The sequence below is a fragment of the Hetaerina americana genome, unplaced genomic scaffold (assembly GCF_022747635.1).
Source record: "Hetaerina americana unplaced genomic scaffold, ioHetAmer1.1.p SCAF_7, whole genome shotgun sequence".
Classification (NCBI taxonomy): domain Eukaryota; kingdom Metazoa; phylum Arthropoda; class Insecta; order Odonata; family Calopterygidae; genus Hetaerina; species Hetaerina americana.
The window spans coordinates 46,826,327-46,853,096 of NW_027287316.1; the positions used below are offsets into that span (position 1 = coordinate 46,826,327).

The window sequence follows — 26,770 nt, forward strand, 5'->3', positions numbered from 1 at the left end:
ACATTTTTCAGAGTATTCTCGGTAACTTCGGCCATCTCTTGGCGGCGAATATGGATAAGGTTGGCTATAAGAAATAAGACACACACTATTGCAATGGACCTAATTCCATGACATACAGGTTTGACAGGTGACCTGTTTTCAATACTCAGAAAGCCAAACCAACTAATCCAGTTTAATTAGCTTATAATTGAACCAGGAAGCTGAACTATGCAGCAAAAAAATGTCAACTGGTACCGAAATACAATGGAAATTTAGCAGTTAGGCACAAAGCTGCATCAGCTAAAATTGCCAAGTAAATATGATGACTTGATTCCCCTGGCAACAGTGGAGAAAGGACAAGAGTGAGTGTCAGGATGTCAAAGGCAACTAAAGGTACTTATCTCTGGGAGTGTTTTAAATAATGACAAAAAGTAAATCTGAATTTTACAAGTGAAATATGAGCATGAAGTATGGTCAAAGTGGAGCAGGCGACATATTAGAAGTGAATCAAGAGTTCAGAACTGCATGTAAATTGAGATCTCAAAACTGTGATCGCTCTATCACCTGGATTCTGAATGTTTTTTTAATAAATCCTTTTTTGCTTTTCATGATAGTGAGAGTTCACTTCATGTTTCACTATTGGCTTATGTGAAACTTCTTAGTTCCAACGTTAATTATGCAAAATCATATTCCCATAAAGCCAATTTATTGCTCATGATGGATTCCATACAACCTACCCATTAGCCCATGTCCTCATAATAGCCTCATGGTTAATATTTCAACTAAGGCAATTTCTCCTTCCATTGCCATTCAGCACCATTCATAACAAGTATTCTCTCACAATCACTCCGCGTGCAGTGTTTCAATGCCACTTTGTGAAGCAACTACCTCTATTATTAACAGTAGCCAGGCAAAGCTAGGATAGGTTTTTGATTACTGTACACCTAAGCTTGAACTAACATGGCGCAAATATTCTTAAACCCCATACTATATCACAATAACTCATTATTTACATTTTACTTGAAATAACTAATTTTTCATGTAAATAATTTCCTATAATGACATGGCCTAGAGATAGGTACAAATATACCCCCTCAATATGCCTCTACATGGGGTTTCTTATGTATATGATCATTTATTTCTGACATCTAGATTAGTATTCCGAGTAGGTGATGTATTTTTCCATGAGCATAGAGATCCGATTCCCAATCTCACACCAAATAAACACCTCTTTCTGTTCCACTTACTTTTGCCATCTATAGCTCTAAAACCACATCCTTTGAAAGCATAATCCTCATTTCAGAGCAGATTTGTTCACTATAAAGTAAGGTAAGCAAGAAACCATTAAATGCACCATGTCAATTTCAATAAGTGCCACGCTATGAACAAATAAAAGGCAACCTATACATCAGATAGAATTATATAAAATTAACGAATCTTGAAGTTTCAACTTTATATAAAATTCAAGGCTGGGGTAAAAATAAATTAAAATAAAAATCATGATGACAACACTACATTGTACTCCATAATATCACAAGATGTTGCTTACAGGTTAAGCATGTAAAAATAATTAATTTTATGCATGGTAAGCATATTTAAGTATGATTCATTAACATTCTTCTGGCATTATCACCACCTCAGCTGGTTTCTTAGTAAAACCACAAAGAGGGTAATGGCATTCACTCTCCATGAGACCCATAATGTCCATGACACACATAATGCAACATATATTCACAATCATCAGTTAGATTCACAATCATGTTAATTCACCACAGTCAGCTATTACTACTTTCTCAGAGGTAGTCCCTGACTTGCTACCGCATTTCTGAAAAGAAATGATATAGCACTGCATTAAAAATAACAAGTAGTACCTTTCTAAGACCAATATGAAGAGTAATTTATCCACAATTTTGAAATAAAAGGGAATAGGGATTGCTACATCAAAGCTTACGAAAGACATAAACCCTCATAAACAAAAGGTATTTAATTTATAATACTAGGGAACCATGGCAAGAACCAAGTCCTAATTCATGAAAATATACTGGTCAAAAATAATTTCTCTCCCCATAGAAAATGGGCAGTTTATTGTAGATTCCCACAATCAGATTTCTGATAAAAACTTACTTTCCTTCTATAACCTATAATTTGAGAGAAATTACAGTATCCACATTGCCGAACTGTTTGGCTATATAGCTCTGCTGTTACCATAATTAATAGATGCTGAAAACATATACATGGGGCAGGGCCAGCTTGTGCTCTTTACTGATTAACTTCCCTTATTTGTTTATTTAATGTCTCGGATTTTGATTGATTAATCCAATTTTAATACATTTCATTTTTACAGCATATGTATATATTTTCTATGGGAAGATAATTTCCCAAAATATTCCAAGGAAATAAAAAGGCCTTGCTTGCTTTTTGCAGGAACATGCAATTAGTATTTTGTGACAATGAAAAAGCATTAAAACTGTCAAAACTAGGCTTGTCAATGATAACCATCATTGGCGTATATGGCTGCTGGCCAAATATTAAGTGACAATTAGCGTCCAAAATAGATATAGTATAATTTAATCTTCAAGGCTTCACTTCATGGGATTGTTTGATGCCCATATTATAGGAGTTTGTAATTTTCCAGAGACTGAGGTCTGTGCAAAATTACAAATTTATTCAGCCTAAAACGATGGTTGCTGGAAATTTACATAGATTACACCATAAACTTTCATTTCCAGAAAACAAGTGGCTGCTAGATGAGGTTGACTCTTTGATGGGGGATGCCATTGCAGCAGGTTTTACTGTATAATAGCAAATCCATCAGGATTTTTATGGGAATAGAATAGTAAAGGCTCTACTCCTAACAACGAATAAAAACTAGGTCTAGCTAAATTTGCCTCTGCTCTGTGAGAGGAGGAATGTCATAATTCTACAAAGAATTGGCATCCCATCAGTGTCATATATTTTTATGAGCATTTTTTTCCATGGAAAGAAGGGTTTGAAAAGGCATTACACATTGATTTGAACACATTAATCCTTTGGACAAATGAAAAACGATGGTATAAACTGGAGATACTAATGGCATAAACTGGTATGAGAAAGCTTCCCTATATGGAGCACATGCTTCACTTTGTGAGTAAAAACAGATTAAAGACTGAATTCATTCTGATTCTCTAAGAAGCAGGTTCTCCAATGAGTGAAATTTGACCCAAATGTTGAATGATTCAGAGAAGACACCATGAGAATCCTTTTAACTAATCACGAAGAACTTGCTAGGCAGTGGCAAGTCACATTACCAGCCATCAATATAAAAAAAATTAGGGAACTCACAAATATATGAAGCATAATAATAAATTTAATCATAAAATGCTGAACAAGGTGATTGGGTGGATAGAACATCTGCCTGTAAACCTAAAGGTCAGTTGATTCAAACCCTATATCAAGTATAGATATTAAGACAACTCTGATAGTGAAGCCTCTGGAAAAACGTAATCAAAAGCCAAAAACTTATCGGGATCAAATGGAACACACAGACCTCCAGAAGGAAAAAAAAATAAAATTTCCATTCACATAATACTTGTGAATTGAATGAGCAAAATTTTCAATCGACCCAACTGACATGTATGACCTCTTTACAGCACCATTATTGATTGTTTTGGCTGCATAATTTTCAGAAAAATAAGACAATTTGTAACATTTTGTCATAAGATTCATGTGAATTGCAAGGAAAGCAACCTCCTCCTTAGGTCCTGCAAAATGTATCAGGATTTCTTTCGGCTTTCTCTACATTATATAATGTTACTTGCAACTACATGGAAATATTTTGCATTTAAACACTTTCTCAAGTTAAATCTAAACTAGGATACATAAGAAATAATATAATCTAACTTTGATGGCAGTGGGATATAATGTTATTTTCACATCTATCTATAAACAACTATCAAGGTACTAACTAAAATCAGAATATAAAAATATATAAACTTCCAAAAATAACATTGAGGTAGCAAAAGCAAGTTAAAATCTATTGATCAACAATAATGGACATAAATTGAATGGTTTTACCAACATGTACTAACAAATTTTAAAATAAAATTAAACACAACTCCATTAGTCTAAATCTAACCTCCTTTTCACAATTTAGTAAAGATTCTTTTTTGGATAATGCTCATTTGCTGGATGTGAAAATAGTAACCCTCAAAAATTCTTTTTATGTTTTAACAAATAGAGGATGCTGCTGCCATAAAAACATGATACCTTTTTTCAGCATTATTTGGTTCCAAACAATTAATTTGGTCACAAGATATATATCCATAAATTACAATTAGCTTAAAATGAACTGATTACTATGGTCAATTAGTGTACATACAATGTCACAAGTAAACACCAAAGGACAGTGTAGTAATTAAAGGATACGTACACGCATCCTCTTTAGGGCGAATTCTGTTTTCAACCTCTAGTGTTTGCTGGCACATTAGTTCATAGTCACTTAAAAGTAAACAATGTACTGGAAGAAGCAGAGGAGTTACAGACAAAGAGAATTATGTCCTTTCAACTATCACACAATTAAAATCCCATCATTTCAGATTCATCATTGATTTTCTATCAAATATTTAATTTTAGGAAATTAACTCTTGAATTACAACTACAAGAAACTGACTTATGAACATTTGGTGTAGTTATTGTAAATACTCAACACATATTATTACGAATTAAAAAAAGCATATAACCAAGTCACCATATCCTAAGTATAATTAATATTCTCCATCCACTTACCTCCATTTTCCTAATTATATCCATTCCACTCAAAACATTTCCAAAAACAACATGTTTGCTATCCAACCTAAAGAAAAAGAGTAATAATTTATTACAAAACAACAAAACGCAAAAGGCAACTTCCTACAACATGATTTGAGCTTTGAAAAACAATACCAAAATGATAATATTTTTAGATAGTGTCACCTCATTTGAGTAATTTCCAACTTTCAACAAATTATTACGGATGAGTCTGGCGACATTTGAAGATATCAGTGTTAAAGACCACTAATTTATAAGACAGTGACTTACCAATCAGTTTTAGCAGTGCAGAGGAAAAATTGCGATCCGTTGGTATTTGGACCAGAATTAGCCATGGAGAGAACACCCGCACCTGTATGCTTTAAGGTGAAATTTTCATCATCAAATTTCCGACCATAAATAGATTTGCCTCCTGTTCCATTGTGATTTGTAAAATCTCCACCTTGACACATCTATAGTCGAATTGTTAAGGGAAATAACATACATATAAAGGGTATGAATGCAAAAATTTGCACACAAAGTTTATCTTTTACAAATGCCAATCCTCCTTACATGCATAGGTCACACATTCAGGGTAGAAAAGTCGATTCCCTTCCCGGTGAAACCTATGGTTTCCCAGAAAGCTCTTGACATTGAAATCAAACAACTTAGTTTCTTTCTTGGTCAGATGAACCACACATATTTTAACCCAGAACCATCTGCTAAGTAGCCAAAATATTTATCAATTATGGTACCAATTTATTAAACAAACTATACTGTTACATGCATGCAAAATGTTAAGATAAGGATACAAAATCAGGGATGATTCTGTGAAATGAGGAGCCTCGGTATCCAAAACCTTTCTCATGAGTACAAAGACACCGAAAATTTTCTGCAGTTTTCGGTACAACATCCGCATGGAGCTGCATTACAACCCGACCAGCAGTCTTGGAGCCAATTTTGATATCAAAATATACCTGCCGAGTAAAATAAAATATTGTGATCAAATCTAAGTTAATAAATCCCAACATCCACTGCAAAGGAAATACACATTAATTTTATCAAAAATTTAAAATTATTGCATGCACATATTTCAGAGGAACAGGAAGGCATACACATTTCCAAAATACTGCGCAAGGGATCTGGGATGATGGGGGAATTCTCAGACTTTTATGAATCCAATGACAATTAATTAAATTGCTCAGAAATATTCCCATCAAAGCATATTATAATTTTGCTCTAAACTGGAATTACACAGTGTAAAACCAAAGCCCCTTCATCAAGACCCAAGCCCAGATCCCTCAAGGTTAGGTTGCATTCTTTAACCGATTAGTAACCATGGCTACCTCTTACAATGTGAATTTCTAAGGGCTTTTAAAGAACAAGACTTTGTAATGAATAACTGTTCCTGCAATGTCACAAGGTAATTTTAATCTTACACACTGCAGCATAATCCACAAGATTAAAACCAACATTAAAACAGACGGTGTTTTCCTTTGAAATAGCTGCACACTATTTTTTTTCAAAACCATATTAAATATATTCTCAACAGCAAATACTGGGCTTTTTGCCAATAATGTGCATCATAGGAAAAAAATCTTCTTAGTTATGAAATTTGAACTTTGGAATCGTTTGCTAAAATATAATCCCTATACAGTTAACTCTCACTTATTCAGACTATTTGGAGCTGGGGGTTGCCTGGATCATATGAAATCTAGATAATAAAAGATGTTTTTTGCATATAACCAATTCCATGGAACATATTCCATTATTACTTTTGTGCACCAATGGTGGTAGACAACTTCTTACAACTTCATATTATGCTTTAGAGCCCTAAAGCGTAAGAAGACTACATTTAAATGAGAAATGATATTATTTAAATAAAATATCACTGATTTTCACCTACAATTATGTCAGTAGGAATTCATAAATGACTGAACAAAACCACGGTAATGCATTCTCAACAGTATTACTGCATTTACTCCACTTATTTTCATTATTAACAATCTATCAAGCTTATATTTTAATAAACGAAACATTAATTTTAGAAAAATTGCACTGTTTTCTTTCGTGATTCCCAATTCTTACATGTTCCACAAGGCCAATGCTTTCCTCCAGCATTAAATTTTACCATGTAAATATAGTTTCACATATAATTTGATGATGTTGCTAAAATATTAATGATAATACAGCTGATATTGCAACACAATTTGGTAATTGGAACTTGAATTACCTTAGATTTTAGTGAAGCTTCTATGGATGAATATTATTAACAAACATAACGCAATAAATCAACTGCTGACGAATATTGCCAAGAGAGCATGTTAACATTTTTTGTGGTGGATCATTTCAATGGAAATAAATGATTAGGAATTTTCAATTGTATCTAGCACTTCAAAAAAGAACTTTTTTTCTTCTTCATGAATTCCCTGATTTCATTTGGCATTTCATAACTTAGGGAATGAAATGATTATGGAACCAGCTCACTCTGGCAAACCATGAATTTGCCAGATGATATTAGCATACAGGGAGATCATTAATTATCCTCCCCAAAGTTTGAGGTAGTCCATGGCAACACTTCAACTTGCAATTCCAAACAGAATTAGCAAAAAATATAAAAGTCCATTCTTTGCGGATTTTTTATTTCAAAACTTTGTATCGTCTTTGTAAATGTTGCATATTTCTTGACAAACTCTTCAGCACAAACCCATTCCATCTGCATTATAGATTTGAGATAACTGTGAAGCATATTCAGTCATCAAAGTGTGCAAATTTTCCATAAATGGTTCAACGGTATCACTATATGCACATATGAGACACTTTTATCATAAATATTATTTTATTATTTATTATTAGGTAATCTACCGGTCAAGGTAGGTTTTTGGATGGACATAATTACTAATTAAATAATTTGCGACCCCTAAAAAAACCCAACATCCTACTCTACATGAGGTCCCTCTTCAGCTCTGAGTACTTTCTTCCTCCCTTCATCCCATCCAACATCCCTATCCTGTCCCTTCCCTTTCCTCTTTTGCCCAACATTCTCCCCTCTATCACAGTCTTCAACATCCCGCTGCCGGTCAATACCCACTTCAGCCACTTTTCCTGCCTCCACAGGATAGCTCCCAACAAACCCCTCTCTTCGCCCACCATACCAAGTACTTCCTCATTTGTTTTCTTCTCTGTCCATTTCACCTTCTCCATTCTTCTCCACACCCACATTTCAAAAGCCTCCAATCTACGTCTATCCTCCTCCTTCAATGACCACGTTTCCGCGCCGTACATAGCTACACTCCATATCAAAGTTTTTACGAGCCTTTTCTTAATATCCTTACTAAAAGCCACAATCAACCACTACTTGCAGTGAAGTTTTCCTTCAGCAAGTATTTCTTGTTATTGGTGACAATGATTTTTATGATATCTTGTGTGATTTCTTGGTACTTTTATTCATAGCTTGTCAACATATCCCCTTTGCATCAATATTTTGAGCTAGGCATAAAACTGTGTTGCCTGAGTTTGCATCACTTCAATTCAAGTGAATGAAATTGGATAGCTAGTAATTACAAATCAATATTTAAATTAGTCTTCATTAGTTATATTAATGTTTTTCATTTCATACTAGGGACGAGTTTTGGACAGATCTTTAACATCGCCAAATTTCCAGTGATAATGGTGTGCACAGCCATCTTATCAATGCCAATACGATCTGTGATCATACGCACACTGAACCGATGGTCTGAATTCAGCACTTTAAGTTCAAGTTGCACGTTGTAATTGGTTCTTGATGTCTACGGCCAAGCAGCGCAAGGCTCGTCATCCACACTCTCTCGGTCATCTTTGAAGAGCTTGTGTTGGGTCACTTAAAACTGCAGTTTGTGTCATTCTTTCATTCTTGAACATCTCCATACCTAATTTCCCCAGTCCAACACAAAATTTGATGATGTACGAGTGTTCAACCGTTTGCTGCATTATGTGCTTGCGCCGAGTAACTCAGCAGGGGTAAAATAAAAACACAATCTAGCCTAAATGAACGATCACAGGCGATTGACATTTGGGACATGTTGAAGGTCAGACCCCACACCAACAAGTCTGTGCGGTGCGACGTACAGTAACGACAGGAAAATATTGTTCCCGATACTTTATATTCAGACCTTGTATGTTGTTGTTGTATTAGAAATTAATCATAAGATTTATCAATGGGTTAAATAGCCATAATGATTTTATATTCATACGGAGAGATTTGGCAAAGCAAATACTAGGTTAATAGACCGTCTACTACACTCTCTGCCTACATTTCAATATTATGAAGGTAAAATCTAAAAAAAAAGAACTTGGGCATTATTAAGGTCTGCATTCCAAAATTAACCACAGAGAGAAAGAAATATTGATTGTATTACAGGATTAGAATGTGGAGAAAAAAGATGGGAAAACCTCAAAAAAAGAATATCAAAAGCTGAATATACAACCATAGAACAGTAATTAAATAAATGACAAGGAAAACATGGATTACAGATGAGATGATTGAAGTAATATAAGATGATTAATTAGATTATACAATGGAAAATTGTAAAATAAGGAAGAAGGAATTACAAAGAGTTAAATAATAAAATATTGCAGGAAAGTAATGGGACAAAAGAAGCATGGAGAGGATGCACTTTGAGGACATGGAGAGTTTACAAAGGAAGGGTGAATTATGTGCACTGTAGAAGAAGGTGAGAGCACTGTAAGTAAGTAAGAAGGGAAAATCTGCGCTAACAAACTAACATAAGTCTTGAAGGACATAGGAAACATAGGAAAATTATTAATCTAACCAGGAAAGATTCAAGAGAGATTGAAGGGGTATATGGCGGATCTATATGATTAGACATTAGACCGGCAGACTAAGACATAGAAAGAGAACATGATGCAGATGAGGATAGCTTAGGTCCAGGAATACTTGATTGAGAGAGAGAAAGGTCTTTAAGGGAACTGTACACAAAAATAAGAACGTGGGGGTGGATAATATCTTACTTCAGGATCTAGGAAAACGTGGAAAGAAGAGTTGTTAGTGGTTAATTCCTAGCATTAATGAGGGAAGAATTTGACCTGAATATTTCAACAAATACGTCAGTTCCCATCCTAAAAAAGGAAAAGGCAGCCATATGTGAGACTATAGAACAACAATAAGATTGATTTAGCTCACAGCAGAGATAGCAGATATCATCAATAAAAAGATGAAGAGGAGTGCAACCGATTACCATTATTCCCGGCCAAAAAGATTCACTTTTTCAGTCCTAAAAGTTCACTCTAAATCAGCCTGCATCTTATGGGCTGCAGTGTAAGGGTATACTTCGACCTATGAGCACAGGCCGATTTGCAGGAAAAAAATTGACTATTAAGTTTGTTTTCCCAACATCAGATATTGAAAATGGTTGGCTTTATTACCAATTTCCAAAATATTACTGTTTGGAGTCAGCAGTAAAGAACAGAGTTTTAATATTTCGCTGAAAGAACTTCCTATAAAATTCCCAAATAAATCGTAAATGTACAAAATTTAGCACATTTAGTTACATCTCACATGTGTTGCTGCTGCAAAACTAACACACGTTAGGCTAACAGGGATGTTACTGCTCCGCTACAACATACACTCATTGTAGCCCTCCAGATAAACTTGGAGTCAATAGGCATTCAACCTTAAGTAACATGAGTGTGTTGCAAAGGCATAGAAAATGGCTGCTTTTACTATAAATTTTGATTATATCAAAATAATAACAGAAACTAAGCATTGCATAAAACGTGAAAGTAATAATAACCTCATGGGATCTTGAGAGAGAATATTGTCATACAGTATTGCATTTAAACTTGCAGTTGTGAATTATGTTTCAGAATAGGGAAACAAGGCAGCCGAGAGGCATTTTAGCCCTCCTCCAACTGAGAAGATGATATGAGAATAGAGGGAGCAGAAGGTGGATTTAGTAAATGAGTAAAAAATATACGTTCCTGTGCTTCTAAATGGTCAAAACTGAGGAACATGTTAAGAGCTGGATAATAAATCACAGGAAGAATGGGATTACTCTTTCAACAAAACTGATGTTGATTGAAGCGAGGAACAAAGCAATTTTTCTAGAACATCATGGTACGAGAGGTTAATGAAGAGAAATGGTCTGTTCATACACATTAGATCTATAATCACACATAAACTGCCACTTGAATATTGCAGAAAGGTTATAAGGCAAACACTCATGATCACGCACTGACAGGAATAATGAAACAGCTTTTGATTTCTGGTGTATGTGATTGAAAATGTTCTCACTTAAAGTGAGACTATCCTAATGCCATTTTAAAAATGCAAAATTAGCAATGTGCTACTAGGAAGTGACGATGAAATGTGAGGGAAAAGGAACAACTGCAGTGAAAATAACTGTGGAAAGGATTAAGCACCATTGATGAAGAACTTCCAGGATTCTATGATCAATAAACATTGATATATGGGTAGCCGATAATTTTTTAATGTAGAAATTCAATTTTCTTCATCAGAAGAGTTAAAAACAAAATACTTGGATCCTTTAGATCTGTTTGATTTAAGTATTTTTTTGTAAATTTTAATCTGAAAGATCACTGTGGTTCTTATTCGAATGTGCATCTTATGGACTGTGAAACATGGTACTTAGGAAATGATCAATTTGGGTTCAGGAAGGTACATGTAATGCCATAGCAGTGATGGGAACATCAACAGAAAGGAACATAAGAGTACAATCAGTATGTATTTGATTGATTTGTAGATTTCAAGAGGGGATTTGATAGAGTAAATTAGGAAGAACTAAGAATGTATTTCAGAAGGTAAGAGTACATTGGAGGGGTGTAGACTTCTCAAAAACTTCTACATGTCTCAGGCAGTTCAGGTGCAAGTAGCAGATGGTGATTCAGGATTGGTAGCGTTAGAAAGAAGGGTTGTCCCCATTACCAGCAGTAATTTTGAATGCAATGTGGAGGGGACATGGGTGCAACTGGGTTTTTGGTGGGGTATTCATAATAGCAGTTAGGTTAGTGGATGATCATGCTTTATTTAGCCAATTAGCCCAGGGATTATAATAATTGCTAAATGCATTAGAAAATTAGCACTATAGGAATGGGATGAAGTCCCATGCAAACAAAACAAAAATTATAAGGTTTCCTAGGAGGAGGAAGTCTAAGTTAAATGTTATAACTGCAGGGGAAAAACTAGAGCAGGTAGAGCAGTAAACCTATCTTGGAAATATTCTGGACCCCAAAGGCCAATGTAGTAAAAACACAAGATGAAGAAATGCACTAGGCGAAGAAACTTTCACAGGGAGAGAGTTCATGACAAGGATGCAGAGTAGGGTATAAGGAAAAGTGAAAACTTTGACTTGCAGCAATGTGTTAACAGCTTGGAAAGGTAGTAATTGAAGCAAGATGAGAAGTGAATATTGATGGCTTTTAAGATGTGAGAGAGGAGAAGAATGGAAAAAGTAAAATGGGTGAGAAATAAAACAAACAAGGAGGTACTAGGCATGGCTAGGGAGAAGGGAGGATTGCCGGGAGAAATTCAAAGGAAGCAGAAAAGGCAAATGAAGAATATTAGGCAAGGAGGAAAAGGGATGGAAAGGATTGGTACGTTGGATTAAATGGAGATAGAATGTACATGGAAGATGGGCTCATTGTAGTGTGGGGTCAGTTGTCTTACGGGCAAGACTAAGAAATGTAAAATGTTTAGTTTGTGTCTATCCAAAACTTCATAAAACAGTAGACTACCACATCATCACCATATATATACATATCTAAATCCAAATGCTAGGTTGGCACTAATGGATGTAGACCGAGTTGAATATCTAAAAATCAAATTTGAACAAGGTATTCAAAAGGAAATTGAATACTTCATAGGCAAGAGAAACTCTGGCTACACTCATATTTTTACCACCAATGATAGAAAAAATTTCCAAACAATCTAAATTGGATATCAATATCTTGAAACATCCAGATTCCATATTCAATCAATTGAATTATTTAAATTTCCATAATAAAAACATCAAAAATAAATGATAAAGAAAAATCAGTGTACTTGTATACTCTCATTATCTCGTCCATGTTTTTTTTACATGATAGTGCTGGTTATGCTTATAAATAGAATGAATAATTTCAACTAAAAATATTAAATTCCTGTTCTGCCATAGTGACCTTCATTTCAATGAGACATTATTTTAGTATTAATTTGACAAAAATCTTTCTTTTTTCAAAACTTCAAATAATATTGTGGCCACTCATTTCATACACACTGACCCCTGATTTTTCTCAAGCATATTTTGAGTTTTCCCTGATTTTCATCCTAATGTCTGAATCTGATTAGGCAATTTTTGTGATCCATCCAAAAAATTTGGCTAATATCCTGATTTTACCAAAAGTTTTGAGGATATGAGCAATTCTCAACTTTTTCTAAAGCTTACTGACCGAGTGGCCGACCAGAATAACACAAAAATACAATACATACTAGATTTTTCACAAAATTGATTTTGTTGCAACATCAGTTCCATCACAATGAACCATAGAAAAATATTTAAAAGAAAAAATTTCATTGCTGTGATATTTCAAAAAGAAACTGCATTGACGTGACATCTCAAAAAACTTCTTCTTAAGCAGTTCACAAAAGTATCCTCTTTTACAGTAATCTAGTTATCAGTACCTTTAGAAGCAATCAACTATTACAGGGTTTAAACAACTGAGTAGCTCAAAATTTAGGCAGGAGTTAATAATAATTAAAATGGCAAGTTGCTAATGAAAGCAAAATGAAGATGACCACAGTGCTAAATTGAAAATGGTCATACCCTGGTCCCATATACAAGCAAATAATTACAATAATATTCTTAAGAAAGATACTTTCAATTAAGTATGTTATGAAACCTCCCTCTCAAATATTTTGTCAGTCACAGCATTGCCCTTATCAAAGAATTATCATTAATATTTATTTAAAAAGATAAATATAAACAATCAAGTTGCACACCTGTGGCTTTGCCTTCTTTCCTGAAGGTTGGGGAGTACTTTCTTCCTCATTGCTGGCCTTAGTCTGTAAATTAACAAAGAATTTGAAAATTTACATAAATACTCATATTAATAATCACTTCAAATACCATGCAATATTAAAATACAGGCCTCAAACTAGTGAAGCAGATGAAAAAAAGAGACAAAACTATAAAAGAGATAAATTTACCAAAGGAGACTAAGTAAGATTCTAATACAAGACTTAATTGGAAACTTATACAAAATGTATAGGTGTAAATATTGGATGAGTTTTATTCATCCAAAATGAACCAGTTCACTGTCTTGTCACAGGTAAGGACACAGGGGTAAGGGTACAAATTTTGAGCCATAATACTAACTTTGTGATCCCCAGCATTTAATATCTGGGGTTTCATTTGATGCCAATGCTTCATTGCTTTTCTTATCTCATCACAAAACCTGAAACACACACTTCTCTGAGGTAACTCTGCCAACAGCTTTAAGTACACTTGAGCGAAAACCTACCCAAATAAACAGACCTAATCTAATACAAGCAAGAAATCTCACTCTTAAGAACAGTTATGAATGAACCAACTTAATGTTTATTGACATGGGTTCATGTCAAAATCTCAGTACTCCAATTCAAATGATGTTTTTCATAAGAACTATTCATTTCTCATTCACTTTTAAATTAGTCGCACCCTCTACTCGCACAACAATTTAACCTCCCAGCAGATTTATTGAGAAATGTTTAAGGAGAGGAAGGGGGTAGTAGCAATTAGAATAAGGAACATAAGAGGAAGCTTATTACAAGAAATGCCATAGATGCTGGATCCCCTACCCACATAGTTCTCACGAATTTCAAATTTTGCCTTGTTGTAGTCTAGTCTTGGCAATCTTCACTCTCATAGCAAGACATAAATATATCAACCGGCAGTATACCTATAAGCAGAATATCAATAACGTGCTATACACATACGCTATGACTATAATCTGGATTAAAGGCACCATAAAATTCAGCTTAGGTAATAACATGTTAAGGAAGCTTCATTTTACACATTACTAAGCGAAGCACCATGAATAGAATATTTCTCCAAGATCAAGAAATAGAACATTATACATGCAAAGACACTAAAGCACGCCGTCTTTTGTTATTAATAATTTCTGATCTGAATTTTGCAAAAATGAAATAATAAATGACATTGTGCTACTGTATCAACATCACATACATACAGGGTGCGGCAATATAACTTCCTTTTTGATAGCGTTTTGCATTTGAAAAAAAGGAGATCATGTTGCCGCACTCTGTAAAAAAGAATGCTACAAAATGAGCAGCATATAATACTGTTTCTGGAGATGCCAAATCATAATCATGAGTAAAACATTAGATTTTCTTACCTCCTCTACTTCACTTGTGGACTTCTCCGTCTCTTCCGATCCACGAAGAGTTTCCCCAGCATGCACTCGTAACCATGTGTCATCAGACCATACAGGCTTGCTCGAACCTTCCTTGATCTTCTGCGGCTTTGCCAAATTTACTCTAATTGTCCGACCAAAGAGCTCAGAATCATTCTAGGATATAAAAATTGAAAATTTTTCATTAGCCTCATTACTGGATATATTCTCCATATAAGTATACTCATATGAAAAAATACTTACTTCTCTACAACTCATTTATGCATAATTCATGACTATGCATTCCTACATAGAAGAATGCCTTTGACAATACCAAGATATGTTACAACTACTGGCATAAGACGTTTCAATTACTGGAAACCCTTGGCTTGGATTACAATGACACAGAAATAGTCTACAACTATACAATAGTTGTCAAAGGGTGAATGAGTGATGAAAATGAAGATGAAACAAGTGAGAATAAGTAAAGGGTTAAGGATGCAACCTCTCACCAGTACTATTCAAATTGAATAGAATAAAAACAATAAAAGAGGCACATAGGCATAGGCAAGATAGGCATCAAAGTAAATAAGAATATAAGAGAAGCAAACATTGTTACATAGACTACATATTGGTAATCACCAAAAGTCCAGAAGGCCTGCAATCATTACTAAATACAATGGATTGAGTATTGAAGAGATACAATATGAAAGCGAACATACGAGGGTGTTCCCATAAGTACCCAGTAGAGATGACGATAGTTGTTTGAACAATTTAACTGCATTAGAAAGTACGCCATCTATAAAGCATACGTTTCAAGTTTGAAGACGCCACGTTGTTTGGCAGCCATCAATTGTGAACGTTTTCGGTGAATTGGGCAAATGGAGAAACTTGGACATAATTATGAGACACAATACATTTACTTGAAAGGCCTCAGCCCAACCAATATAAGAGCTGAACTCCATTCTACTCTGGGTGAGTCTGCTCCTTTGTTTACAACTGTAAAATATTGGGTAGCAGAGTTTAAACAAGGTCATATCAGCTGTCAAGACGAACATCGCATTGGTCTACCAAATGAGGTAACGACTCCAGAAACGGTGAAGAAAATCCACAAAGTGATCCTGGATGATCGTCGACTGAAAGTGCATGAGCTAGCAGACATAGTAAGTATTTCAAAAAGTACGGTACATCGCATATTAACAGAAAATTTGGATATGAGAAAGCTGTGGGCAAGATGGGTGCCACGTTTGCCCACACTCGAGCAAAACCAGTGTTGAGAAGATGTTTCAATTGAGTGTTTAGCAAAATTTCAAAGCAACGAAGTAGAATTTTTGTTCAAATTCATAACCATGGATGATAGATGGGTCCATTACTTCACACCCGAGACAAAAGAACAATCAAAACAAAGGATTCAAAAGGGAGAACTGGCTCCAAAGAAGGCGAAGACCACCATTTCATCTGCAGGCATGGTCACGATGTCGGTTTTTGGGGTGCGCATGGGGTAATTTTTGTTGACTATCCCGAAAAAGGGGCTGCATTTGGCTAAGAAGCAAGTGTTTTTCATCAAGAAAATGCACCAGCTCACAAATCCATCATTGCAATGGCCAAAATTCATGAATTAAAGTATGAATTGCTACCTCATGCACTTTAATTGCCAGATTTAGCCCCCTCGAATTATTTCCTGTTCGAAAACTTGAAAAATGGCTCGGTGGTCCAAGATTTTCCAACCATGAAGAAGTGATATCGGCAATTAATGGCTGCTATTTTGAGGAACAAGACAGTCCTTATTAAAACGAAAGGGTATCTCACTTATTGAACATCGCTGGAAAAAATGTATAGAGCTGAAAGGAGATTATGTTGTAAAATAAATAAATTTTTTTCTAAAATTTTTGTGTTTTCTTTGTTGGGTCAGTTACTTCTGGGGATACCATTGTAAATAGATGTCAAAATTCTTAGTATGTATAAGAGATAAGCTGCAATTACACAGTGAACAGGAACATGAAGTGATGGGATTCCAATGAACATTAAGGTTAGTTTAAGCTAACTCAAGGTGTACCATGAAGAGTCAAGCATTATCCTCAAGAAAATAAGCTTACATGCAAGAAAGCAATTCATTCAATATGTACTCCTACGTAGTGTACACTCTGTGTGTGGAACACACAGGTTCAGAGAAATGGACCAATGAAAAATAAGCACAGATAAGAATAGAAGTCATCAAAACACAACTCTGGAGGGGGATACAGAAAATTAAATCCATAGATAAATTTGTTAATGCATACACACAAAAGAGAAATATATTCAAGTAAAAGAAGCGGGGAGCGGGATAGGGTACAACATAATGGAAAGAAGAATGAGAACAAGTGGACAAACCTTGGGAAACAATGGATTCATTAAAACCATATTAAAATGGAAGATCTCTAATGATGGCAAGTGAATAATTATACAGCCTGTGAAACAATTCTTTTAATAATGACAACAGTAAAACCTATGCCTCATTATATATACCTATTACCACCACTAAAAAGCAGGCCAGCAACGCAAGGTTATTCTCCACATTAATATCATCATTTCCACATCAAGTACCATTCCATTTTTGATGTGATGCAGGATTAATACTTTGTTTTTATCTACACGCCCAATTTATTTAAGAATAAATTGTTTATGAGACAATAATTTACTAGCATAAATATATTATCAGGAACTTCTTTTCCAATACTTGAGAGATATCAAAACCTATAATTGATCGATGTGTAAGATATATTTGAATAATAGAAAAAATTTCGTCTTTTCAAACACAAATAACCAGCATTTCATTTGACATTTTGCCTACCTTGTACATTTATAGTTATGAATGTAGACAAAAATTAGGCAAACACTTCAAGGAATATTTAGTTTGGGCCGGAGGTAGTAGAAAATAAAAAAGCTCATAAAACCTTGGCATCTAAAATTAAAATGAGATATTTATCAGTCATTTCGTATTATGTCACTGAATTTGCGAGGGATTGGCTCTATCGACAAGATGTTCCTTGGTATCCATCCATTTCTTGTAGTACAATCGAACTAGAAATATAATTTCTTACCATATTGTCAATGGCCGCAGCAGCATCTTCGGCTGATTCAAATTCGACGAAAGCAAACCCTCGATGGTGTTCAGTTTCATAATCCAAGGGTATTTGAACATCAACGATATCTCCAAAAGGAATGAAGGCTGCATGAAGAACTTTTTCGTCCACTTCCTCCGCTAGCCCTCCTAGAGATTAAATTGCTGATAATAACAGTAATAAGAGTAATTCATCGGGTAAATCGGAGACTCAGTTATATATATTTACCAACGTAAATGGTCCTTTTAGGATTAGTCGACATGTTGATTTACACGAATAAGAAGACAAAACTGAAGCCAATTCTGGAGCTGATCACGAAAAATTAACTTTATCCACTCCCAGTGTTAAGTATATTATTACTTTACCATAATAAATGATAACATTATAGCCTAATTATACATGACAAGAAGTGCGGGAATAAATTTGAGCGATCTCACACTCGACTCATTAATTTAATTATAGATGGCGGCATTAAGCATATCGTCATCGTTTTGTTTGAAACCGCCTTTTTGATTTTCTAAACGCATGGAATTTTCCCATAATATATTTTTTTTCAATGTTGAGAAAATGGTATATATTACTGTGTTCTGCTATATAAGCATATAAATGAAAAAATTTTTGACTTAAAAAAATCCACTAAACTTATAAAAAGACCAAGTAAAAATTAACTACGAATTAGTGAAAGTAAAAATTTGTCTTCATAAAAAAGAGAGACTTTAAGTAAGCTTGATTCAAACCAAACTTTATTTTTCATTTTAACTGAGGAATAATAATGGCTGTGGAAAAAAGAATGTTTAAAGATGCAGCTTTGCAAATGTCACCCATTCTAGTCATTTCACTTCAATTTATGTTAATGTCACCATCACTGCTTTGGCATCACATGCACCTCTCCCATTTCTGAACACAGATTGATCATTTCCCAAGTACCATAATTCCTGGCCCTTAAGAGGCAATGTCGCATAAGACACACTGTAATTTTTCAGATTAGAGTTCACAAATAATACTGCGATCGGACAAAAAAGGATCAAAGTATTTTGATGTTAATTCTTCATATGAAAAAAATTGAACTGAGACATGACAAAATTGGCAGCGACAAATATATCAACATTTATTCATTGTAGAAGCCCAGGAATTCGTAACCACTGCTGCTTTCCAGTTATTTTCACAGGGGTTGGTACTTTCTGCTTACACTTCTTCACTTTCACGTAACTACTTCCACATTTTATAAAAGCCATCGTGATGTCTAATTTTAACTTTTCGTCAGAACTAGGTAAAAATACTTCGGTCAAAGTAATTCATATTATTAATTTTGTGGTGCAAAAAAGTAGAAAATTGGTGTCTGAATGCAAATTTTGTATCCATCCATTGTAGCTGGCTTGATTATATGAGGAAAAATGATGATTTCTTTGTAATCTCTATATAGCACCATCTTCATGGTGCGAGAATTCTTCATGCTATGTGGCTTTAGAATAATTAGCCCAAGGTTATGTCAAACTGTGATAGGTGAAAAATAACATTATCCCATGCTATACACTTTTAGGTAAAGTCAAACTCCTTATGTGTTTTTTTACTATCTCTCAGCAGCCTAGTATTTTTTCTCAACTTATAATATATATAAATGTATCAGTAATAGACAATATAGATTAAAGTAAAATGTCTAATGATTAAAAAGATAATAATATTTAGAAAACCATAAACATAGTAATCAACCCAAAGGTCGGTTTGGTAGGTGATGGTAGAGTTCACCCAGTACTAAGCGCGATGGCATGTGAAATTCACACATCAGGGTAGGGGGGGCCAGTTCCTTTCCCTGTGCCGGTTATGGTCTCCCAGGAAGATCTAGTACCCAAAAATTCACATAACTAGGGTGGAGCTGCAGGTGCCCAGAGACTTGCCCGAGAATCGAACCTGAGACCCTCAGTCAGTAGTCCAATGCTCTACCCCTGAACTACCGCGACCCACAATAATATTATTCATGTAAAATTAAATAAATTAATCTTCAATTATAAACAGTTTATTTTTACCATGAACAAACAACAAGTCTATTTACAGTTCATAAGTGTAGATATTGCATTTACAAAAGGGATAATTATTTCATGTATGTCATAACAGAATTATTAGGCAGTATTACACAAGTATGTTACATTTCCATGCTCCACTAAAAATGCCTCACAGAATGCTTCAGATGCATACATCAATTTAATTCAGATAATATAACAATACATTTTTTTTGGAGGACTAAAATAATTTGTAGTCCCTTCTCAAATGATGTAGTCCTCTTTCTTGATATTACACAGAAATGAATAAATATTAAATGAAAAATCCATAGAGTTTTATAAAAAATTAAGCAATAATAAGCATTACTGTTAAACCAGTATTTCAAAGAAAACTCACACTGGTTAAGTAATTTAATTTTTATGCAAGCATTAAACATATCAGTACCATTAAAAATCAACAACTCCATTCTAAGTACATTCTATAACAAAGTAAAAAAAGAGATGCGTATTTTAAAAATATTTCACCCAGGTTCAATAAACCCAATAACATTTAACCGTCTTTGTTTTTTTAAAAGACAGACTAATAGTGTTTGCCATTTAGGATGAGTCTCCATAAGATTCACATTTCTTTGAATTGACAGGCTAAATAAAGTTCATAAATCCAAATATTTGAAAATTACATAAGTGAAATTATTGTGTAAGTGTGGAAACCCACATCTCAAAAACAGCATATATAAATAAGAAACCATTTTATGCATTAATACAATTAATAAATACATAAGCATACTTACATGTATAACGTAATAACACCTTCAACATCCTTTTAGGCATATAATGCATTTAAAAAGCTAGAATTCATTAAGTGGCTAATTTTAAAGATCCCTGCCATCTGTAAACAAAAAAACAGCAGATATATGATAAAACACAATACACATCAGCGCTTATGGTTTAAATTTATTGTTATGTCTCAATTGTCAATTAAATGTTCAGTTTTCATAATGTATTGGCATTGGTATTATATAGCAGTAGAGCACGGATATCTCTGTGGCAGATTGACTTTTTATATAACAGTACAGCCAAAATTTACTATTCTAAAAGAGCACACTTTTCCAGCTTATTGTGTTTTGTTTAAAAATTTGGATAGTTTATTCCAATTAAATGCAAAGTAAAACCATGGATGCTCAGGTCTCGGCTCATATCTACTTCTGATTTTCCATTGTATTCCCAATTTTATTGTCAATATGGGGTAATTAATGCACCCAGAGCATCACATTTACAAATTACAACTCACATTAATCGGTAATAATATAAGAATGTTACCACCACACGGATCCTATCTTTTAAACAAATATATATATTATATATTGTACAAAAAAATATCACAAAAATATTAACATACATACATATCACATCCAATGAGGTTATTTTGTAATCTGTTCTAAACTTTATATTAGAAAACATATGCCAGCTCTTCATTATTGTCTCATAAGATTGAAAAATGTCCAAAGATATAACTAAATATCACAACAGAGTGGATGTCAAGGCATGAATACAAATTTCAACACTTCGGAACTATTTCTAAATTATTCAAATAAATATAGTTAGATCGGTCTATGCAAATGTATGCTGTAACTCAAGAGATGCAGAACACTATGCTATTTCATTTATTTTATCATACATGCACCATAATGCTATAATTATTTCATGATTGATCTCAGCTTCATTTATTCTTTTATTAGCCAATTTTATCTTCACAGCACATGAAGCTGAGCGACCTCCGACCTTACACATTCATTATAATTCTATCCTAGGTCTTCATTCTTCATCAATTAAACTGTACACTATTTAAATACGACCCTTTGTAGACATTAGCCAACACTGATTAGCAATGATAAAACCTTTCTAACTATCAAAATTAAAACTCTTGCTTCTCTGAACAACTATAAGATTTCTTTAGTTCTACAACAAAATCAGGGTCACACAAAATTAGTAAACAAAACAAAAACATTTTATTTTACAGTGATGCTACATTGCTTATACTTTTTCATAATATTTTTTACCAAAAAAACTCTATGAGAACTTCATACATGATCCACTTTTTCAACGACATTGAATTGGAGCTATTGCAGATAATTTTATATTTGTGTTAAGAAGGAGAACTTCATGATTATTTCAATTATCACTATAATTCCAAATATAAGGTTCATGGAGGTTTTTGCTAGTCACTATGTGCTTTTTGATGTAGGAATGCATAAGCAGCAGTCAACTTATAATTAGCAACATCGGGTAAAGGCACCAATTTTCTCTCAGGTTAAAAAGACTTTTATTTCTGAATAATAATTTAATTTTATTGACAAAAATAAGGCTAAGGTAAGGTAAAAATAAGGTATCTGACATATTAAAACTAAAAGTTTTAATAATGTGTCACTTACAACAGAGGCAAATGCAAGTAAATGTAATACTTTAGATTCTTAATTTTCCAAAAGGTGTTAAAAAATTATATTATACTAAATAAAGAGAAATGATTCATATATCATATTTTTTAAATATGTGGCAAATTGACTATTTGATTTTGAGGCATTAAAATTCACTGAAAAACCTTGCCCATTGTATTGACAGTACTGTGAAATTAATGTCAGAATTTGTTGTGTGTGTGATTTGATGAAATGGCAACTAAAGCCAATGATTTCAATCACCTCAATCATACAAAAAATTGGCTCTCAACTTCTTTGGTATCAGAATTTAACATCAGGCAGTCTATATTTGGCCATAGCATGGTGTGTAAATGTTTCTCCCATTTGCACAAGTTTGGAAATTGTCATTAATAGGGTATGAATTTTTACACATTTGTTCCATTGCATTGTATTGTGCTGAATTCTGTTGAGAAATTAATTAATGTGAATTAATTCACATTTCAAGATCAATTTTATAAAATTGTTTTCAATCATATAACAAATTATCACTACCATCCCATAAACTGAGAACTCAAAATCTTTTTTTGAGAACTCATAACTGTTTTTATACAATTTATCTGAATGTGATTATTTGGGAAATAATTGAATTAAAAACTGAAAATTCCATTTTATTTACTGTCTTGAAAGTCCATGAGAAATATACCAGAGATGGTGTAACTTCTAGGGATGTAACTCTTGTATGCATATCCATTCTTTACACTTAATAGACTTTGTAAATAGAAACTTTTCCATTTATTGATCTATAAAATAAGTAAGATTAACTTAGCAATGCAAGGTTTATAAAAAGAAGAGTTGGCCATGGAAAGAAAAAAAAGAAAAACTTCTAGAGAAGTGATGCCCAAATGATTTGTCATGTTCAATGCAAAAAATACATACCATAACCAAAAAGTAAATACTAATGGAAAAAAAGTGTTACAACTTATATACACCCTAGTTCTGTGCTCACATTTAAAATTAGCAGGTATCTATTACAGTTTTGATACTACTTAACTAGTAGACATAATCATAATTGAATCAATAGCAAGGAACTATTTGTTTTAATATTCATAAAAAAGAAATCAATTTACAGTCAATCTAATGTCATCAAGAAATATCATTGGAAGAACGGAATATAAATGCATATCTGGCTTAACTTTACTTATTTAATTATTAAATTGTGACAGCCAAGAAACATTTTTATGTTTCAATTGGTACATAATATGTTGTGGTATTAATCACATAATATGAAATGATTTTATTCACTGCTTCTGATATGGATATATACGATATGATGAATTTCACATAAAAACTATTTTATTGCATTAGATCCTAGTTTAACTCAAATGATATTCATTGAAATGGTAGACAGTTTGATCAAATTTGTCACAAAGAATTAATGAACTAAATTAAAAACTAAAAATGTAATATCTTTTAAATATATTATTTATATCAAGAACACCATGAATAATCAATGGTAATCCATCCATTTTTTTCCTCAATAACATACAATTGCAGGCAAGAATATCTGAGTTTCCTGGTGTTTTATACCAAATTTTCTCTGAGAAAATTTCTCCTAAAATTAGCCATCATCTTACATCCCTGAGTTAAACATTTTCTAAGTTGTTCATATAGTTAAGTGCACCACATATACTTGTGTAAGCCAGGACCTAGTGAATCCCAGGTGCCCAATATTTTGGCTGGAATGAAGGGAGAATAGACTTTGGCAGTTGGTATAATTTAATCCTTTGACAATCTAATGGGCTCATTTCCATGTTTTTTTTTGTATTCCCAGCAGGTCTACATAGTAGCTATCACAAGGTACCAACTGGGCATAACCCCCATATCCTACATGTTCAAGCTAGCCTATACATACATGAATACATATGTGTCTGGCTGTAACTCATGTAAATGCTGCTAGGTCATTTTTCCTTCCACTCAATATCCTTACCCTGAAGGTCATATCAGTGAACGAACCGCCACAACATGTATTTTTATACCAATTTCATCAACATTTTTTTATGACCACTTCGGCTTGATACCACATTATTCTTGCTAATACAGCATATTCATTCAGCTGGTTAAGTATCATAATATATTATTCTATGTGTAAGGATAGAAATTACTTTTTATAAATTGGATAGCAATGGATTAATACTTGAAATAAACTGCCTGAATAAAAAAAATGAACATTGAAAGGACTTTTGCATGAGAATTCTCGTGAAAGTGGCAGAAAATTTGACATGGTTTAAAAAGAAAGTGTGGGTTGACAGGGCATTTTAAAAAATGGAAAAGAAAGTGATCAAAATACATTCTACAAGAGCATTAGTTGCTCGGCCTGTTGAACAATTGGATGAATTAATCATAAGTAATATTATTATTACAGATGGATTGCCTAAAATTCATGCTGGCTTACGATTGATTATTTATGGTGAAAAGTTTTAGAAAATATCTATGCATTAAAGATGCCAATAGTGGAATGTAATTTTCCCATGAAAACAAATCAATCTGATCATTAACCCATGCATTGAAAATGGAAATACAGGTTTATATCCTTCAACAAAATACATAATGAAAATTGAGATTAAAGATATGTGATAAATGAACGTATACTACTACTATTTTCCATTAAGTGCCACTCATACTCATTTGTGCAAAGTATACAGAATAGAATTTTTACCACAGAGCAGTTAAATATATGCATATATTTCGGGCAGATCCCACAAACAGAAAGGCTCAAATAAATAGGAAGGCCAAAGATAACTCTTATATAAATAAACTACTATGGACTCTTCCCTCAAAGAAAAAAATTCTGAGGGACGCACATATAGCTTATAGGGTACCTGGAGCCAATAAATTAGTGTGTAAGTAGTTAGAAATTTGTCGGCTGTGTTTGTGATTTTTTTCTCTAAGGCAAAACGAATGCTTCAATCCTATGCAGACTTTGACACAAAATTACTGTAAAGATACAAAAAAATTACTCGCCACATTTCTTTCCATTCAAACTATTTTATTCCCTAGTTTTCTGATACCAGACATGTTCAGAATAAACCAGTATTAGAAAAGATCACAGTAACTAAGCAGTCGAGAAACATTTGCTGTCAATTCTATTCAATGTTACCAGGCAATTTAAAAAATTGCATATGTATTATAGTGATATGGTACCAGTATAACCATAACAGACAAACATATCCTGCCATTTAGTTAGCTTATATTTTCATATCATGCCTCTTGTAGAGACATAGCTTTCATGCCCTATTGCCCAAGTTGCATGTATCAACCAAATCATGTCACAATGATATAAAACAATGAAATTATGAAATATGTTGAAGGGATAAAAAAATGAATACATTTCAATCAGAATTGAGATAGCAACAATACTTCACTTTAACCCACAATGCATAATTCTGAAAAATATGGAGCAAAATCCTATTCATAAATGAATAGTTTTTCCATATCAGAAGTCATCAGTAATTTCAAGAAGGTAATTAACTGAAAATAAATTACATTGGAGAGATATCCCCTGCTCCAGGTTCCAAATCGAGTCATAGATTGAAATTTTGTCCACTTATTTTCGTACAGATTTTTTTCACTTATTTAGTAAGAATAAACATTACCACATCAGATTATCAATGTGGTAAGGTTCTAAATAACCTGGGTCTCATTTTTCTTATTGAAAGTTAATAGCCAAAAACTGATAACCATGATCACGGTTTTCACTGATGAATTTTGTAGCATTAGGAATATAAAGATGTACATTATTAGTGCTTAAGAAATTAAATATATCTTAATATTTTGCAGGGTTATGCATTGGGTACTATCTGCTGTCATTCTCTTGACAATTAACATTTCAAATCAGCAGCCATATTGTTACTATCATCACATGATAATTAAAAATTTTAAAAATTGTGCAAGTGGAAAAACAGTGTCAAGTCTGTGTGCTCTATTGTCATGTATGCATTGTTGAATGTTCCTTTTCAAGTTGCAATAAAATCTATGATTTAGAAGTTTGTTATCATAGACAACTATGGAACCAACTTGCTCAATACACACTCTAAGAGAATGAAATCCTTTAAAAAATGAATGCCAAATT

The 26,770-nt window shown here is 33.4% G+C and overlaps 1 protein-coding gene across 1 annotated transcript; it reads right to left on the reverse strand.

Annotated features, from left to right (window-relative positions):
• Positions 1-1,429: 1,429 nt before the first annotated feature.
• On the reverse strand, positions 1,430-18,663 carry cyp33 (peptidylprolyl isomerase cyclophilin-33). The gene is made up of 8 exons (XM_071594886.1): positions 18,459-18,663; positions 18,210-18,379; positions 15,133-15,306; positions 13,739-13,801; positions 5,556-5,720; positions 5,035-5,216; positions 4,744-4,810; positions 1,430-1,804 (listed from the first exon to the last, which is right to left on the reverse strand). The coding sequence occupies exons 1-8, from the start codon at positions 18,490-18,492 to the stop codon at positions 1,736-1,738; spliced, it is 924 nt and encodes a 307-aa protein (XP_071450987.1). The 5' UTR covers positions 18,493-18,663; the 3' UTR covers positions 1,430-1,735.
• Between the last annotated feature and the right edge of the window lie 8,107 nt (positions 18,664-26,770).